At 48.9% G+C, this 18,742-nt stretch overlaps 7 protein-coding genes across 7 annotated transcripts; 3 read left to right on the top strand and 4 right to left on the bottom strand.

The window, feature by feature from the left end:
• Nucleotides 1-507: 507 nt before the first annotated feature.
• On the top strand, nucleotides 508-1,116 carry TRUGW13939_02683 (uncharacterized protein; the record flags this gene model as incomplete). The annotated part of the gene is made up of 1 exon (XM_035485874.1): nucleotides 508-1,116. One exon carries the CDS (start codon nucleotides 508-510, stop codon nucleotides 1,114-1,116), a length of 609 nt encoding a protein of 202 aa, XP_035341767.1.
• An 827-nt stretch (nucleotides 1,117-1,943) lies between these two features.
• On the bottom strand, nucleotides 1,944-3,976 carry TRUGW13939_02682 (uncharacterized protein; the record flags this gene model as incomplete). The annotated part of the gene is made up of 6 exons (XM_035485873.1): nucleotides 1,944-2,141; nucleotides 2,204-2,806; nucleotides 2,858-3,238; nucleotides 3,294-3,775; nucleotides 3,843-3,878; nucleotides 3,943-3,976. The coding sequence occupies 6 exons, from the start codon at nucleotides 3,974-3,976 to the stop codon at nucleotides 1,944-1,946; spliced, it is 1,734 nt and encodes a 577-aa protein (XP_035341766.1).
• A 436-nt stretch (nucleotides 3,977-4,412) lies between these two features.
• Nucleotides 4,413-5,292, bottom strand: TRUGW13939_02681 (uncharacterized protein; the record flags this gene model as incomplete). The annotated part of the gene is made up of 3 exons (XM_035485872.1): nucleotides 4,413-4,539; nucleotides 4,592-5,067; nucleotides 5,131-5,292. 3 exons carry the CDS (start codon nucleotides 5,290-5,292, stop codon nucleotides 4,413-4,415), a joined length of 765 nt encoding a protein of 254 aa, XP_035341765.1.
• A 796-nt stretch (nucleotides 5,293-6,088) lies between these two features.
• Nucleotides 6,089-8,001, top strand: TRUGW13939_02680 (uncharacterized protein; the record flags this gene model as incomplete). Its single annotated transcript, XM_035485871.1, has 5 exons — nucleotides 6,089-6,214; nucleotides 6,284-6,566; nucleotides 6,625-6,755; nucleotides 6,808-7,461; nucleotides 7,516-8,001. The coding sequence occupies 5 exons, from the start codon at nucleotides 6,089-6,091 to the stop codon at nucleotides 7,999-8,001; spliced, it is 1,680 nt and encodes a 559-aa protein (XP_035341764.1).
• Nucleotides 8,002-11,273: 3,272 nt separating this feature from the next.
• Nucleotides 11,274-12,822, bottom strand: TRUGW13939_02679 (uncharacterized protein; the record flags this gene model as incomplete). The annotated part of the gene is made up of 7 exons (XM_035485870.1): nucleotides 11,274-11,612; nucleotides 11,870-11,935; nucleotides 12,007-12,022; nucleotides 12,211-12,255; nucleotides 12,324-12,495; nucleotides 12,576-12,603; nucleotides 12,664-12,822. 7 exons carry the CDS (start codon nucleotides 12,820-12,822, stop codon nucleotides 11,274-11,276), a joined length of 825 nt encoding a protein of 274 aa, XP_035341763.1.
• A 1,399-nt stretch (nucleotides 12,823-14,221) lies between these two features.
• On the top strand, nucleotides 14,222-16,279 carry TRUGW13939_02678 (uncharacterized protein; the record flags this gene model as incomplete). Its single annotated transcript, XM_035485869.1, has 6 exons — nucleotides 14,222-14,271; nucleotides 14,347-14,466; nucleotides 14,521-14,737; nucleotides 14,802-15,344; nucleotides 15,400-16,033; nucleotides 16,083-16,279. Coding segments are annotated over 6 exons (1,761 nt in total), but the record flags the coding sequence as incomplete, so codon positions are not given.
• Nucleotides 16,280-16,873: 594 nt separating this feature from the next.
• On the bottom strand, nucleotides 16,874-18,370 carry TRUGW13939_02677 (uncharacterized protein; the record flags this gene model as incomplete). The annotated part of the gene is made up of 4 exons (XM_035485868.1): nucleotides 16,874-17,516; nucleotides 17,586-18,059; nucleotides 18,125-18,237; nucleotides 18,293-18,370. 4 exons carry the CDS (start codon nucleotides 18,368-18,370, stop codon nucleotides 16,874-16,876), a joined length of 1,308 nt encoding a protein of 435 aa, XP_035341761.1.
• Nucleotides 18,371-18,742: the final 372 nt, after the last annotated feature.

Raw genomic sequence — 18,742 nt, 5'->3', positions numbered from 1 at the left:
TGAGCAGTGGCAGGTCAATGGAATATCTACATAGAAAATATAGTCAGACCTATACACATAGCATATATACAGAGGTATATAAAAGGTCGCAACTCACGAAAAGGCGTATATGCGATGATGCTCGGTCTCTGCAGCGCAGACGACCGCACCGATGCGAGGAGCTTCATGGCATGCCGCGGGGTTTTCAAGATTTCAAGACGTTGGAAATTATCCCCAAGGCAGCTCTGTTGCATGTGTTTGTTTAACTGGATTTGGGTTTCATCCTTGGTCGCATGAGAATTAATTATTGGATAGTTACTTCGTAAAATTGGCTCCGCGGACCTGATCGGATTACATAAGGCGAAGCTTAAACTTTTACGATCTCCGCGAAATTCTTCCACCTCCGCAGCAATTCACTCTTTTGACACCAACACCAACACCAACGCAGGCAGCTCAATTCAGTCTCCGCAGGCGAGCAATCGCTAATAATTGGATGTTATTTAACAAATAAGCCAAAAAGAAAAAAAAATGTCGCTCAACACATCGCTCCGTCGTGTGTCCAGCACCGCGCCCTCGACACTGTCCTCCAGCCTCACCCGAACAAGCATCAACACTCCCACTTCCACGAGCACGACGACATACATCTGCAACCAATGCCGCCATGCAACTCTCCTGCGCCGTCCCAAACGCCCATACACATTCACGCAGCTGATCACGCTCTCCGACGGTAGCACCTACCTCCACCGCACCACCTCGCCCATCCCCGTCTACCGCTCGACTCGCGACACGCGCAACTCTTTGCTCTGGAATCCGACTAGCCAGAAGCTCGTGAATCTGGAAGAAGACGAGGCTGGTCGCCTGGCAGCTTTCCGTGCTCGCTTTGGTCGCGCCTATGACGCCAACGCTGGTGCTAGTAAGGAAACCGAGGAAGTAGTCGAGAAAAAGGAGACAACAGCAGACGGACAAGACCAGCAGCAGCAGCAGAAGGAAAAGAAGCAGCCAACAGAAGCAGAAAAAGAAGCAGCTGCAAAAGCGCAGGCTGAAGCCGAGGCCGAATTGCAGGCGGAGGAGGATAATTTATTGGATTTGATTAGTTCTTTTGGGCAAGAGCAGCAAAACCAGGGGAAGAAGAAGTAGTCTATTTTCATTGACCACCGAAACAGCGAATCCTTGGTTTTTCCCTTTCATTTGTTATTATTTTTACTGTACATTAAGGCATTGTTATATGATATGATTCATAATTCATTTTTTTTTTGATAGAAATAACATTCGACAAATCAAACTGTCTAATCTTAGCGAGTCATTCCTGAAGAAAGACATCTTCTAATTCCCCGGTCGATCACTCAGCACCTTATTCTCATTATCTTCCTCCTCATTATCGCCCCTAAGACGTCGTCCTCCTCGTGTTCCAATGTTCTTGTAAATATAAGAAAGGAACACACATGTAAGGATTAAGCTGATGATGAGGCGTACAAGCTGGGCGACTTCCGCCAATGTCAAACTAAGGTCTGTCATTTTGGTTTTGGCGTTGGCTTTGTTTTTTATTTGAGTTGAGTTGATGGCTTTTAGAGAAGAGTTGTACAGTTGGTAGCTGTATGACTGACTTTTGAAGATGTTTAGATGAGACGAGTCGTGCATTGAAATAGTAGTTGGGAACGCAAGAAGATGACAATTATTGGCGGACTTGACCGTCACAATATGCAGTTCAAACAAAACCCTCGCAAATAATGAGTCAGTCCGTTTGTCTGGATGTTTGTTTAGATGTCCGTACTTTGTTGCTGTACAAGGGCACAAGCACAAATGAGACTACCTGCATTAACAGCAAATTTCTTTTGTTACACCATTTGAGGACAAATACAACGATAATCGAATTTCTGCTGGCTGGCTGGTCGCAAAATCAAGATACTATATCATTTCGTGCACAACAACGGGGTATGGCTATGAATAATACATATATGTCAAGCTCACTGCGCCTCCTCCTCTGCAGCCACGGCAGCCGCAATAGCTGCAGCTCTCTCTTCTTCTGGACTTTTCGCTGGGGTTTCCTCTGCTTCGTCAGCTGGCGGTGCAGGGGCTGCAGGGGCTGGGGTCGGCGCATAGTATGGGTTGATTTCATCTCCGGCATCGAGCTGCAGCAGGAAACTTTCCCACAATTCAATCAACTGCCAGGTAGTCAGTATGTGTAATCCTCACCTAGAATTTTTTTTTTTCTTTTTTTGCATACCTCTTTTTGAGCCTCTACTGCACCTTCCAAAAAGGTCTCCACGCCCGACTTAAAGTCCTCCACCTTCTCCTTCTCAAATCTCTCTAGCTCGTTCCTCATCAATCGTCCCATGTCCTCGAACAGCAATCGAGTTTGGTGAACTTTGCGTTCTGCATCGGCAACATCTGCATTGATCTGATTGAGGCGGTCTTGCTGGGATTTTCCCTGTCGGAGCAACTTCTCTTGCGTGGTTCGTTTCTTTTGCAACTCAGCCTCTGCATTATGCCAGTTGTGAAATGACTTTTGTCGCTGCGAGAAGGAAGTCTTGATACTGCCAATAAGTCGGATATATTCATCAATGGTGATTCCCAGCGTCAGGATATCCTGCTGTGCCTGCCGTTCATAAAGCTCGCGTATCCGGAGTTGGAGCTCTGATAAACCCTCCAAAGGCCCGGTGAGAGCTGGTGACAGCTCAACAGCGGCCAGCGCGTGAAGAGATGCGGAAAAGTCGCCAGCTGCCTCCGCAAGGCCCTTTCTTTGGGCTACCACGGTGTCGATCGACTTCAATAGAGCTCTGAGCTGGTTTTCAAGGGCGTCGAGATAGATCTTCCGGTCATGGAACCACTTGTAACAATCAGTATTGGCCCGGAAGAGCTAGATGGACCAAGAACTTACATCATCGTGCTCGACAAACTTTCCGCCTCCGCCAACCGATATACCGAAAGAACTGAACATGCCCTTGCTCTGGCCCAAGTCGGGCTCGCGGTTCTCCTTGTTCTTGATGTCAATTCCAAACGTCTCGCTCTCCAAGAAAATCTTGAGATCTGCGTCATGCTGGAGTACCGGGTGTGCGGTGATCTTATTGACCATGCGTTCCAGGGCTGCTCTTCGCGATTCCACAAAGTTGGTATCAAAACGACCAACGGCTTGTTTCTCTGGTGGCGGAGGGACCACAACTCCCGGGTTGTTATTATGTAGTTGGTTATAGATCCAAAGAAAGTCCTTGTATCGGCGGCTAACTTCGAACTCAGACCGGCGATATGCCTTGGAGCTGGTCTAAAATTGGTTCCCATTAGATGCGAGTTTTCCACTTTTGACGTGATCTGTTTACCTTTGTCCGCACTTGATATACAATATGACTGCTAGTCAAATCGCCGACTTTATGCGGGTCGCCAACAGTGATGGTGAATGTCGGCTTAGCGGCTTGTTCCACGCTGATGCTAGGCTGGACCTGTCTCTTGGGAGATTCGGCACTGGGTGGTTGGACGGGAGGAGGATTTTTCAGTCGAGGCTGTTCATCTTCTAGGTTCACAGAGTCCATCAAGCCCGCTCCGCTCGACGTACGTGACAAGTCAGAGACCGGGCGCACAGCCCGTCCACTGGCAGCAGGCTCCTTCAGCGGCGGCGCAGGAGCTTCCTCCACAAAGGAGCCCTCTCCAAGAGGCCCCAGCGGGTCTGTAGTATCATCGACGGCTTCTAGTTTGGTGACTTGGGCGTTGACTTTTCGCGGAGTCTTGGGTCCCCGTCGAGTGGATTGCGCTGGGGTTAGAGAGTCTTGCGCCGGACGGCTGGGCGCACTTTCTGTCGTCGACCCTGGGAGGCATATTGTTAGGAGATCTTTGAAAAAGTGGCACTAGGTTATAGAGGTTAGAGAGCTCACCATTGCGCGTGGCGCCTGGGGAACGTGAGGGTTCGTCTGCGTGAAGCGAGCTATTAGTATCACGATGTATTGCACTTCCGGCGACGGCGGGCATGCTTACCGCCCCACGGAGATTCGGCTCCGTCGAGATCCATTGAAACAGACAGTAACTGGGGGATTGTTGCAAGGCCGCAAGCACTCTAGGGAACGATGCGAGAGTTGAAAGAGTGCAGGACTTGGGCAAGTGTGAGTGTGAGGGGTGTCTGAAGATGACGGCAGTCGGGGTTGTTTGGCCTTGGCCCGGAGCAGCCTAGGTGGACGGTGCACCGGGGGGCGAACTTAGTCTCGACCGAGTCTGTGGCAGGCAGCCGTTTAAGCCTGCACCACATATTTTTCAAGGGCAATTTATACTGTTGTTCCGTTGTTACCATATTAATTGAACTACAAGATCATTATAATCTATATTTACAGTGCTCACTTATGAACACAGGATCTTGTGGAAAAGAGAAATCGCGCTTTGAACGTGGTATGTATGGTATTTAACCAAGGTATCTACTTATGGAAACAGCTACTGGATCGTAATCTAGCTCATTACTTTTGGTTGCGGTTAATATCCCAAGGCAGTCCGAGCTTGTGCATTTCAACAGCAAGCTGGAAGAGATAGTCCAGACTTTCGCATTGCGTTTTAGCCTTGGCCGGAGTGTCTCCCCAGACATAGCTAACAGGCGTTAGTATGATTATTCTCCAACTAAAGTCATCGTCCAACTTACATTCCGTGTCGCCGCACCAACACAGCATATGTGTCTGGGTTGGCGTTCATCGCCTTCTCCAGGCCTTCAGTGAGATCCTCCTCGAATGGAGTGTTGTCAATGATCGGAATCCTCAGCGTGTCGTGGTAGCCGTGATTCCCTTTGCCCTTTCCTTTGGGAATGCCTTTGATCTGCTCGATATTGCTGATTTCAAAGTAGCCCTCCTTGCCGAGGTCGCGCTCCACCAGCAACGTCACCAGGACTGCCCATTGGGAGTGCGTGTGAATACAGCAGCCGGCGCCCTGGTCAAAGGCGGCAAGGAAGAGTGGGGTGCAGTCGGAGGGCTTCAAGTTGAGAGGCTTGCGAATGTATTTCCGCGACGATGGTGGGTATTTGGGCGTGGGGTACTGCAGCACGAACATGTTGTGAGGCTGGAGCATCTCCTTTTGAACGCCCGAGGGCGCGATGAAAATGTGATCTCCGCGACGGATGGAGGTCTAGGGCATGGGCAGATTAGTATCTTGCCATATGAATGACCATCATGCATCTGGGAAACTCACCCCGCCCCCGGTTCCAGTGACCCAGCCCCAATTGTAGAACTTGCGACACATTTCCGGGATCAAGTTCGCGGGGTGTTCCGGGTCGGTAGACTGCACCAGATGGTCATTGTTGGTGTGCCCATTGCTGTCCACGGGGATGTCTGTGTTTTGTGTTGCGGCCATGTTGAGGCGCTTTCAGCAGCGATCCTTGCTGTCAGGTCAGGAAGTTGACCGTCGATGCTCGCGAGGAAATAATAATTGCTCGGAGGGGCTCGTTGTCGCCATCGCGGCCGCCATTGGCCGATCAGTGGCAGCCTAGCCGCCGCTGCTGATTGGTTCCTTGGGCGATGTCGCAGCCTGAGGCATCGCATGCATGCAATGGCTCCATCGGGACAGTCGTCGTAATAATGCTAACCTAGAATCGCAACTTAGTAGCTGCAGTATCAGGCGACAGTCACATCGTCCCTTGCAGAATGTGGTGGAAGAAGTTGAAAGAAGTGGAAGGTGCGGAGAGGATTGGCGCCGCTAGCCGTTTATGGACTAGCGCCGAGTCATACTGCCAGTCTGCGAAGGGCTGCGATGTAGTAAATAGACTGCACAGCGCTTTTCATAGCATTTTATTATGGGCGTGAGGATGCAATTGAGAGAATTCCCTTCACGATAACCCCTGGCAACGAATTTGCCGCAAACAAAAGACAAAAGACAAAGACAAAGGATACAAACCCAAAAAAAGTCAAAGAAAAAGGGCTTATCTAATCAGGGCTAGTGGGAGCTGGGCCGATTGACCAGTCAGAAGAGGCCACCTTTGACGATTCCGCGAGAGCTTCAACTTATATAGCCCCGACTTCCATCGCGCCCCCCGTCAGCCCTCTTTCCTCTCCCCGTGCTGCTCTCCCTTTGCATCTTTGTTTCTCCTGGAAAGAGAAGCTGCTGGTCTCTGTTCCCCTCCTGGTCCTTTTCATCCATCGTCTTCGTCACCATGCGTTTCAACGCTGCTTTGGCTTCGGCCCTGGTCTCGTCGGCCGGCCTGATGGGCTACGTCCACGCCGAGGACGAGGTGCCTGCTCCAGACGCCACCTCTGCCGTCGAGCGTCCTACTTTCACTGTACGTGGTCTCTTGGTGTCTCTGTATTTACACTGCTGTCATGCGCTAACCGGACTCTCCTCCCTCTAGCCTTCCACCATCAAGGGTCCCTTCGTCGAGCAATTCACCGATGACTGGGAGAAGCGATGGACCGCCTCCCATGCCAAGAAGGCCGACTCCGACTCGGAGGAAGACTGGGCCTACGTTGGAGAGTGGGCTGTTGAGGAGCCTACCGTCTTCAAGGGTATCGAGGGTGACAAGGGTCTCGTGTTGAAGAACGCCGCCGCCCACCACGCCATCTCGGCCAAGTTCCCCAAGAAGATTGACAACAAGGGAAAGACCCTCGTTGTGCAGTATGAGGTCAAGCCCCAGAGTACGCCCGTCCCTCCCCGTAAAACACTACTGTTTCAACCGCTAACCGCACCCACCAGACTCTCTTGTTTGCGGTGGTGCCTACCTGAAGCTGCTCCAGGAGAACAAGAAGCTCCACGCAGAGGAGTTCTCCAACACCACTCCTTACGTGATCATGTTTGGTCCGGACAAGTGCGGAAGCACCAACAAGGTAAGATAAGTTGCACCCGACTATTTGACTACGTTACTAACGCTCCTCACAGGTCCACTTCATCTTTAACCACAAGAACCCCAAGACTGGCGAGTACTTTGAGAAGCACTTGACTAGCCCCCCCACCCCCCGTACCGAAAAGACCACCTCTGTCTACACCCTCATTGTCAACCCTGACCAGACCTTCGAGATCTTGATCGATGGCGAGAGCGCCAAGGCCGGTTCTCTCTTGGAGGACTTCACTCCCCCGGTCAACCCCCCCAAGGAAATTGATGACCCCAAGGACAAGAAGCCCGACACCTGGGTTGACGACGCCAAGATCGCCGACCCCGAGGCCAAGAAGCCCGAGGACTGGGATGAGGAGGCTCCTTTCGAGATCGTCGATGAGGAAGCCACCAAGCCCGAAGACTGGCTGGAAGATGAGCCTCTTACCATTCCTGACCCTGAGGCCGAGAAGCCCGAGGACTGGGATGATGAGGAAGATGGTGACTGGGTTGCCCCCACTGTTCCAAACGCCAAGTGCACTGAAGTCTCCGGCTGTGGTCCCTGGTCTGCTCCTTTGAAGAAGAACCCTGCCTACAAGGGCAAGTGGGTTGCTCCTTTCATTGACAACCCTGACTACAAGGGACCTTGGGCTCCTCGTAAGATCGCCAACCCCGAGTTCTTTGAGGACAAGACCCCGGCCAACTTTGAGCCTCTGGGAGCTGTAAGTTTTTTAGTTGTACCCTGCATTTTGTCGCCACCTGCTAATTCCCTCTAGATTGGTTTCGAACTCTGGACCATGCAAAACGACATCCTGTTTGACAACATCTACATTGGCCACTCTGTTGAAGATGCTGCCGAGTTCCGCAAGGAGACTTTCGAAGTCAAGAAACCCATCGAGACTGCTGAGGAGGAAGCCGCTAAGCCCAAGCCTGAGACCAAGGGCCCCAGTGGTGTCTCTTTCCAGGAAGACCCTGTCGCTTTCATCCGCGAGAAGGTCGATCTTTTCATCAGCCTTGCCAAGCAGGATCCCATTGAGGCTGCCAAGACTGTTCCTGAGGTTGCCGGTGGATTGGGCGCCATTTTGCTTGCCACTATCCTGTTCATTGTTGGTGCTATCGGTGCTAGCAGCCCGGCCCCAGCCAAGGCCGCCGAGAAGGGCAAGGCTGCTGCTGGTTCTGCCAAGGAGAAGGCCGCTGAAGGTGTCAGCTCCGCCACGGACGCTGCCAAGGGTGCCACCAAGCGTGCTACTCGCTCTGGTTAAGTGTGTGAAGCTTATACAGCATAGGAAAGGGGGTTTTGATGTGTTTATTCCGTGAGATATCATTTACAATTCCGGGTCACACCGGCCCTTTTTTTAAGTCTTTTTGTGTGTGTTTTGTTTTCTTCCTATATACCGGAAAGGCTGGAAAAAGTAGTTCTCTTTTATCACACTGTGGTTAGGAAGAAACAGCGGCTTTTTTTTACTTCTTCTCTTCCTGTTTTACATTGACATTTTTTTGTCTTTGGCTTTGAAAAGGCCTAGTTCCGGGGGCGTTTATAGCTGTTTGTGCATTCCGTGTTATCACAGTTTTCATGTATGAATATGTCTAGCTTTCAATATCCATGTGCCAGGTGTATTCCCTCAAGTACTGAATATAAAGCTTTTATTTATAATATTGTAAAGCGGTGGTTATCTGGAATGTCTGACTACGATATTATTATTGGGTAAAATCTCTGATTATACCACCTACACTTATACTCCCGCACGGAACAGTTCACTATGCAGGAAGATGTTACATAGAAATAAGTATCATATAGAAAGTAATACCATATAGAAGGACATTCTTTATATAAAATAGTTCAAAGCAGGCTCTAGACGGAAAGAATCCCCCACCTAGATGAACCTGCTATTGGCTTGCCGGGACACTGGTCCTTAGGTTGTAGTCACTGTTCTGAAGGCCGTGCTCGTAACTTTAAAGGGAGTTTTGCCAGCCTTTACAGAAAGTGGTAAACCCGTGGCTTTGAGCATGTCTTGGACCAACTGTGTGAGGTAGGGATCATTATCTGAGGAAGGCAAAAATCGATTAGTTACAAACCATCGGATACCGGGGTAGATATCTATATACTCACAACGAGGTCCCATGATGGAGATAGAAACTGGCATGTGTTCCCAATTCCCACTCACGCGAGACAGATATGGCATTTGTCCAACTTTTGCAAAAAGGAAAATTTTTTTTTTTAGCAGATGATACAGGTTATCATGACTGTTGATGACATTACATACTCGGTACGACTACCGCCGGCAGTTCAGACAAGCTTGGTGGTCCTCCTTGTCTCGCCAGTTGTACTCGGTCAGCTTTTCTGGTGGCCTAGAGAAATTTTATAGTCAGCAAAATAAAAGGCAAAAAAAAAAAAAGAAAACTTTATCGGAATACAATAAGCAAAGGGGCATAGTCACAAACGATAGTTGTCTCGATATACTGGCTCTGGATCGCCAACTGGGTACACGCAATCGCCTCCAATGGGCCAAGTTTGATCCGAAATACGATATCTTGCATCCTTTTTTGTATACAGCCCGGACATTCTCAGCTTCCTTGATGTCATTGTCGCTGATTTTAGCGCCTCTATCCCTATATCTATCTATCAGCGAGTTGTCTTGAGTCATGAGAAAGAGAACTTACCAGGCAAATCTGATGACTGGGTTGACGTATGCATCAGCATTGAATTTTTCCCGGTAGTCTTGACGGAATTTGGCATAGTTTCGATAATATCCAGCCCATATAAGGGTATTCATTATCTTATCTCAGGTTAATGGGACTTTTTTTCATCACGGTCATATAAATTTGGAACCAGTTGACCCACGGGCGTGACGTGATCATCCAGTCTGCAGTTGGTTGCTCACTGGAGGCAAATTGAGTACACTTGACCTTTCCGACGACAACTGCACCCAAGTCCAGCAGACGTTGGAGCGAAGGGGCTGAAGTGGTGTCTGGCCCATACAGTTGATTGTAGGAGCGGGACTGGCCACTTGTCTTGACTCCCTTGACGTCAAATAATCTTTAATGACAATCTGCATCCCATTCAAGGGCTTGTCTGGTGTCTTTTGATAACGCAGCCTGGAAGGCTCCGCGATTTGAAAGTGACCGTCAAGACATTTGTGAGTGAATGCCTCATAGGTAGTATCGCTAATACTTATTAAAAGTAACTTGAACGACAACTTAAAATATTCAAGCACCATCCACTTACTTCTGGGTATCATGTACATCCTGGATTGTTGGGAGATGGAAGGCGTCGTAGATATCATCATATAGTTTCCACTGTTGATAGATTTGGCCATTGCGGAAAAATTTTGGACCCTCTGGAAGCTCTTTACCGGTGATTGAGAATGGAAGTCGTGATAGAACTTGACGTGGCCTTCACGATAACGACTTTGAGGAAAATCTCAGAGTATTCCGGGTCCTCTTTGAACCTAGAAATTGCTGAAACTAACCAGGATTGGTCCAATCCTACATCTGGGGAGTGAATGATGGATACGGGAATGTAGGTATCTTTGCAGAAGTGGTCCTGTTGTTCATGTCAGTTCCATGTAGACAGTTAGAGGATTACATATTTGAATTAAGATATAACACTACCTCTCCATTCCGAAATATCAAGCTGGAGGGGGTGAGTTTGAAGTCTAACCGTCTCAAGAGGAAAGACTCCTCACCCTGAATGTGTACGAGTGGGAGTGGCTCCTAGAGTTGTAGTGATGGAGTAATAGATTTGCTGTGACAACCCGCCATCTGTGAAAAGTTTGCTTTATTATCATGTGAAAAACAGTGGCCGTTATATTCATTATCAAGTCCTTCGTTGTTGTCTCTGAGGAGGGTTGAAAACATACAGAAAATTTGCCTCGTTGAGTCATAAGACAATTTTAGGGGGGAAAGAACCAAATTTCGGGCTTAGTTTACATAAACAAAGAGACACCCGATCTTTCCTCGCTTGAGTATCGTTCCTCGCAACAAGGGTTGCTTTGGTTGATGGAGGGGCATGTACGATTTGAGTACTTTGCAGATATGAAGTGGCAAGCCTTGCATACACGAATTTGCGGCTGCCTTTATGGACTTTTGCGTCACATTCGATGAAATATGCGGCTCTTGTCATCAGTATAGATCACAAATAATTGGACCCAGAGAGCCAAATCGGCCCCTCCCGAACCCACTTTTTCACCAGCATTTTAATCATGGAAGCATATGATATATATCATCACCCGGAAAGCGCAACAGATAAGCACAAAAGAATTGATTTCCTATTAATACAGTAACAAAAATCCGAGCCCCTGCCCGAAATGATTGGCATCCTAGCAAGGTCATGACATGGTTCGGCAGATTAGATATAATATCTGTCGGGGTATATTGGACAACGAGCCTCAAGACGACCGAGGAACACTTTCCCCCCATGAATGGTAGCCACGGCGAGTAATGAGTGATTTAAAAAAAAAGAACCCCCCCCTATTATTGATCCTCATCATTAACCACAACACAAGGTTGACATCGACAAGGCAAAGTCCGATTCTCAGACCTTGGTCACCTCGTATGTAGTTGTGACTTGGATTCCCGGCCAATTTTCAGGAGGGGCACTGGTCGAGACATTATGGGTGTATCCAAAGGTATCGGAACGATAATGATCGGTTCTATCAAGAATAAATTCCTGGCTGTCTTGGTCGTCGATGGTGGTTTGTCCGCCCTTTTGTGTATTGTTCTGCGGCACCCTGAGCTTTGCGAGGTTGTAATTTCCGCTGGTTACGCCAGAAGTTGGATTTTGGGATGATTTGTCTTTGGTAGAGCCCATCCAATTGGCGGTGCTGAGAAGGGGTTTGATGCAGGGAGCGTTCACGGCGATGATGGCGACGAACTAAAAAAAGAAAAAGACGGAATGTTAGAAGGTCTAGGGAAAATATATGGTGGAGTAACGTGCCGTTTCTCGAATCGCCCAAATTGTACTCGTGTTGATGCTGTTGACATTTTTCAAGGACAGGATGCACCGCAGAAGTGTGGCGATCATCACGAAGACGCCAGAACAAAGGAGCACACCAACGGCTAGCTTTCTGAGGTTCATGGAACACAAATCAGCGCCATATATCTCCCGACTTGCCAATGTTTATAACATACCGCTTTAGAGTAATTCTCACTCGGATCAATAACGGTATTGGGATGGAGACCAAGATCGCATCGGTTCTAGCAATATATGTCAGTTTCTCTTTGGGAGACTTGGCTTGTGGATCTCATCGTAAGTAAAGTACACGTACGTAACATTTGTCACAGCTATAATGATGTAGTTGATAAAGTCATATGTGCACTGGTCTGAGGACCGTCAGGCAAACTTCGGTCTTGAGAACTTTCCATGAAACAGTCACTTACCTCCGGGGTCAGGATTTATCTGCCAGTTTTTATTTAACGGACGACAATGAAAAAGGATGGTGAATAGCACGGCGACATAGGTACAGACGCACAATACGGCGCTGGCTTTGACGATCTTCTGGTGCCACAGGCCGGACCTGAAGAAAAAAACTCTGGTTAGCGACAATGAAGAGATTGTAACACATGGCGGGCTAGTCGGGCATACGTGAGACGGAGATAGAAGAAAATCATGCAACTTTTAAGAGACCAGATCAACGCGGTGTAGCAGATCCATCCTGCTAGGAGGCACTTGGAGCCAATCTCCAGCTTAGCTATATCAGCATCGCTGAATGCTGCTCGCTGCTCTGGTGTCCATCCAATGTTTGTTCCATATTGGCCTTTTTGTAATCGATAAGCCTATTAGCATCGAGCCAGATCAAAAATTTGGCTGAGAATCCAATGGGGTTGTTGTCCTTACCGATCAATGCCAGCATCGTCAGCTCAGCCTACCAGCCGCCGTCAGCTTTCCCTCATATATCTGCCACCGTATTTTTTTTCCCACGTACGGTCCAGAAAAGAAGAGCTATGATTGCAAAATAATCATCCCCTTGCCATGATTTTATTCCCACAGTTTGGTACCTTGCAAAAATCCGGACGAGTAGGATGACAACACCAAACGCGTACTCTGTCCAAGCCTCCGTCTGGAAAGGCGTTGCTTGTACCATGATCACAGCGCACGAGACTCTCCCAGAATCCGTTGTGAGGGCAAGGATATGGAGAGAAAGCAATTCACATACTCGTCACCCGCAAATGGATTTTTGGACAGATAGGGTTTTGCGAAATAAAACCTAACTCCTTATGACCCTGTTTCTTGAACTTTCTTCAACTCTATGGCCCACAAAGAGAGTTAATTGTCGGCGTATTATTTTGTTTTTTCGTAAAAAATTCAATAATGGTTCTATACCTCTAATTCTCTAGGGCAGGCTCTTGGCAGCCTGTCAGCTTTAGGTTCCGTTCTTTAGTACATACTAAATCGTCCAGCCCCGTACCCACCGCGGGAGAATCGGCGGGTGGCACAATTACCTTTCTCGTATTACTGCGTAGTAAGGTTTTGCGAGGCAGTACCTCTAATGTAATTGGTCATTAAAATGGTCTTTGACCTTTCAAAAACTAACTAGCTTCAGCGAGAGGCTTAGCGGGTGACCGGCGTTGAACGTTATATCATAATTGACCGACAGGGAATTCAGCACCCGGTGCAGGACCGGAAGTTGCCATATCCTCGAGTCAATAAGGCAGAGTGTTGGGGATGAGATTTTCAGTCAATAGTCCTGGCCGATTCTGACGTGTGGTTTGTGAATGGCAAACTGAGGGAAAGCTTAAAGTCTAGGGGTCTAACAGGAATCAAAGGTTTTTGGTTCTGCATAGTATCGCTTCTAGTAGGATTAAGGGTCCAGATGTCCTAGATCCACCTTGCGAGGCTATGACAGGTACGGGGTGATGGGCGAACGAATCAAGGCAGTTAACAGCTCGTAACTTTGTCCGTCGGGTTTAGTTTCAACTTTCTCGTCCTTGAAATGTCAAACGGATCTTTGGCACCCACACGCCCCTGGTGAAAAGAAAAGTGATCTCGATAATTTGTTGAAATAATAACTGTGCCACCAGCGCGCCTCCACCCGTTACACTATAGCGACTGTAACCAATTGGAAGTTGTTCCGGTTTGAGACAACAGGGTTTAAGGTTAGCCTGCCCCATGAATACGGGGTGATTAGTCCACCAGATAGCGATCAACGGCCAAGCATGGGATTTTACGAGCGGTGCGTTGCTAGGATAGTACGTACTAGGTGAGCTAGGGTCGAACTCCCTGGTAACTTACTAACTAGCCTATCAGTAGATTACTGGTTACGGAGTAGTTAATGTCTTGGTCTCGACTACGGACTAAAAAGCACCGATCTTATGGGCATTGGGCACGAGGGCGGCTTGTGCCCCTCTCGACCTTGGCAAACTTCAAAATGAGTCTATTCATCTTTTGGTCTTCTGGTAGTTAGTTAGGTGGTGGCTTTCTTTTCAACTTTTAATCCAAGTCATTCTGTTTCCTGTAATTGGGAACGAACGAAATTAAGAAGCATGAGTTCCACGACAGAACCGGATCACTACTACGACTATATTGTCTGCGGGTGAGTCTCATGTTTCACACAAAGTCACTGCGTGCCCACGGGAAATTTAATTGAAAACTGGATATCTCTGTATAGTGGCGGCACTTCAGGATGTGTGCTCGCAGCACGTCTTGCGGAAAACCCTGGCGTAACTGTCCTTGTCATCGAGGCAGGCCAGAGTAGCAAAGAACTCGAAAATGTGCACATGGTCGGGGGGTGAGTACCCACAGACTCTCCTAAAGTGTTATCTAACAGCCTGGGACTGGCCAGATGGTCGCAAAATTTTGACTCCGAAACCGATTGGAATATCGTCACGGAACCAATGGCCGGGGTAAACGATCGTCAAGTGAAATTGAGCCGAGGAAGATTCCTTGGAGGATGCAGCGGCTGTAATGGAACACTTTGCATTCGTGGGTGCAAGCAGGACTATGACGACTGGACGATGGAGGGCTGGAGTGGCGATGAATTCTTCAATGCTATGAGAAAGGTACTAGAATTTCCTACTGGGGTTGCTCGTTGGAAATACAATCTGACTATCTGGGGGGACTTAGGCCGAGACCTTTCACAGCAAGCCATGGTTCAAAGAAGATGCAAAGAGTCACGGCTCCTCCGGGCCTTTACACACCGAGCCCCATGACCTCGCCCCCATCTCAAACCTCTTGATGGATTCCTTCGTCTCCCAAGGTTTGCCCTTGGATCCAGATATGTTCAGTACCGGAGAAACACCACATGGAGCCGGGCATGTTGTCCGCACCGTATACGAGGGCCTCCGAACCACCAGTGCGGATTTCATTCTGAACGAGAAGGAGCAAGTAGGAAACATCAAGATAAAGACCGATACTTCTGTCAACCGCGTGGTCTTGGAAGGAGACGCAGCTTCTGGCCTGCGTGCCACGGCAGTCCAAGTCCAAGGTGCTGATGGTATTGAGCACACATACTTTGCAAGAAAGGAGATTGTCATTAGCTGTGGCGCTTACTGTAGCCCGGCCGTTCTCCTGCGCTCCGGTATTGGGCCAAAAGAAGAGCTGGCTAAGCACGGTATCGAATGCCTGGTCGATCTGCCTGGTGTCGGAAAGAATTTGATGGACCATCTTGTAGGTACCAGAGTGGGCGAACCTGAAACAACCAAAGAGCTCACCAATTTAACAGATTGTTTTCATGTTCTACGAGACTGAAAAGGAGGGTCTGACAACCGACCACCATGTTTACCATGGTGATAATTTCGCAAAGACCTATGCGCTCTGGAAAGAGAAGAAAGAGGGCTTTCTGTCCACGTTCCCCTTTGGTGTATTTGCCTTTGCTCGGCTTGACGAACGCCTGAAGGATGAGCCTCTGTGGAAGAATGCTCACCGTCAACCCGGCCGTGACCCAATGGGTTTGACTCCGAAACAACCAAACATTGAATTCTTCACCACTGAGTGCTACGGTGGTCCGAAGCAATACAACCAGTTCCCAGTAGATGGCAAATATGCATTCTCGATGATTGCCGAGCTATTCGGGCCCCGATCGCGAGGCTCTGTAACGCTCAATTCCAAAGACCCTCTCCAAAATCCCATTGTAGACTGTAATTACCTTTCAGACCCGTTGGACATGTTGGTTCTCTCCGAGGCCTGTCGATTCGGCAATGAGATTGTGATGAATGGGGCTGGTACAAAGGATATTGTCAAAGGGTCTTGGCCTCCATCTTCTGGCCACCACGCCTTCAAAACGCGAGAGGAATGGATTCCGTATGTCAAGGAACATGCCACTACCTGTATGTTCCCATACTTTACTTCTGCCGCTTGTGATTTCATTTTTTGAGGGAAAAAAACACTAATTCAGATTCATGGTAGGCTACCACGCTTCCGGTACATGCGCCATGGGCAAGGATGACAGCCCTATGGCCGTGCTGGACAACAAACTGCGCGTGCGAGGTGTATCTGGACTACGGGTAGCCGATTGCAGTGTTATGCCAGCTTTACACAGCGGCCACACTCAGATGCCCGCTTATGGAATTGGTGAGAGAGCTGCGGATATAATAAAGGAGACATGGTAGGCTTCTCCAAGTATCCTCTTTTGAATCTTATTTTGGCCTTACTACAGAGTACTTTGTGCTGAGAATCCCATCAACGTATCATTGTATCTCGGCAAAGTAGCTTCCAAGGGAAGTGTGGGATGCAACATTTGAAGCTGTTAGGGTTAACTTAAGGTTTGGAATAACGTAGGTCGTAGCTCTAATCGATAGATAAGTTTTTCGAGAGCAGGCAACCCCAGCCCCTTAGTAAAATACTATTCCTATTCTTCGACCGGGTGACCAGAAGACAGAGGAGTATATTTCTAGTTATAAGATGAGATTGGCCACATGTATTGACATGGTCAGATGGCGTTTTCAATAGAGTTGCTAGACTTCAAATGTTACTTACGACCGGGTCTAACCCTTGAAGCTAGGATGACTCCAAGTATAGAAACATAATACATCAGAAAGGGAGGATCTACGGCTATACCATGTTTGCAATAGCGCATTTAAGATTAGGTTTTGGGAATTATGTCAAGAACTAGCTACTACTCTGGCCCTTTAGTCGTCCAGCTCTTCTATAGTTATTTGGTTCTTCTACTATTAAAGGAACCTCCCACTGTAGAGAACTTAGGGCTCTAAGAGCTCTTCTCCTGTTTTTATCAACCCCCTTATCCGCACCGACTGTCTCCACGAGGCTCCCCGCCACAAAACTAGCAAACTCAAGATATAAAAGGCAGCTAATATGGCGGCTTCAATACCGAAGCCTGATCCATACCCAAGACTTTCATTCAAGATAGGACTCCAGAATGGCACAGTAAAGGAAATGATCTGGCGAACGGCGTTGATCATCTGCAACACTGATCCCGAGTGCGAGGCATAGCAATCAACACAGTACGTCTTGAGAGGCGTCGTCACCAGCTGCAGCCCAAAGTTGGAAATGCCGAACCCAATACAAGGCGCAATCCAGTGAACGCGTGCCTGCAGCGTGACGCCAAAAATGATCACGCCAACGATCGACATCGCATAGCCGGGCAGGCCAACCCAGAGGCGAAACTCGGGCCGTTCCTGGCGGCCCTCGTTGGCCGCCTGGCGACGTTCCCTGCCCATGGCCCAGTCGCTTCCAGGGCCGGCAAGTCTCTCGGCTAGTAAGATGCCCACCAAGGGCCCGAGGAAAAAGAGGCCTTGTGCAATGGAGTTGAATTCGTAGAACTTACCCAAGGCGATGGGCAAAATGGTGGCGATGCCGGGAGAGGTAATGGCAAAGGTAACGCTGTATGCAAAGGTGACGAGGACCTCATTCGGGGACTGCAGGAACAGTAAAGGCTCGGCGAAGGATTACCATCCAAGCCGGCCGGGGATGCGCTTTTGGAGGCGAAACAGCTCCGAAGCGCGGTATGCGCCAAATCCCGACTGCTGGCGATGCAGGTACGATGTCTCTGGGCATGTCAAGATGAATGCTAACAACTGGGCGCCGCAGATGATAGAAATGATCCACATAACCCATTGCCAGCCTAGGTAACTAACGATGGGCCCGCCTATCAAACCGCCCAAGGGGGCTCCCATCGATACCATCTGCGCCCAAACGCCGTTCTTGCTCCCTCGCTCCTCTGTTCTGAAGAGGTCTACGACGATGATGCCCGGTATAACAAACCCGGTCGAGATGCCGATGGACTGAAATATGCGCGCTGTCATCAGGGTGCCGTATCCGTGTGCGAATCCGCCTCCAGAGCGGCAACACAAGATAGCAGCATGCTCGCGAGGAAAACTGGTCGGCGGCCATATGTGCCCAGAAGCGGGTTGCACAGAAATGGTCCTATACCCAGGAATAGCACATGGACGCCCACGAGGTAGGTTGCTTTTTGGGTGGGAATTTCGAACTGCTCTGCCAGCTGCTCGGTAGCTGGGATCAGCAGGGAGCTGGTGAGCCCTGGCCCAGCAGCATGGAAAGCGGCTTGCACTAAAATGGTGTGTTTGCGAAGCCATGACCATTCCTAGTTTGACCATTGAGGCGTCTCATTTACTTAGGTTGGGGAGAAAATGACATACCATAGGAGAATCCCGAGCAGGCTGTTCTATGCCCGATACCGATTCAATAGGGCTTGGAGCTCCTGACTTGGAATCCATATTTGTACTCTGTGCTCCAAGCGGCACCGTTGGTAGAACTCGGGCGTATTAAAAGAGCATAATTTGAAGATTTCCAATTATCATTCTTGGCTCAGCGTGGCTAGACTACGCCCAACGCGGGCTCCGTCTGTAACCGCGAAAATCCCACGGCAATTGATACGGACCCCACGATCGGCAGCTGCAAAAGCTGCTACATACTTGCAATCGTATCAAATCAACCGGAAGCCCTACTACTCCTTAACCCTAACCCTACTGTATCCCTTGCTTCCTCCAATGGCCGAACTTAACAGCATCCACCTCCTACAAATTGCTCACAATCCGACTTGTAATTCGCTATCAATAACTTCTCAGACGATTCTTTTGATTGACTCG

This window comes from Talaromyces rugulosus, chromosome II (genome assembly GCF_013368755.1).
Source record: "Talaromyces rugulosus chromosome II, complete sequence".
Lineage (NCBI taxonomy): Eukaryota > Fungi > Ascomycota > Eurotiomycetes > Eurotiales > Trichocomaceae > Talaromyces > Talaromyces rugulosus.
Note: the sequence above shows the minus strand (reverse complement) of the source record. Positions and strands in the feature narration are given on the sequence as shown.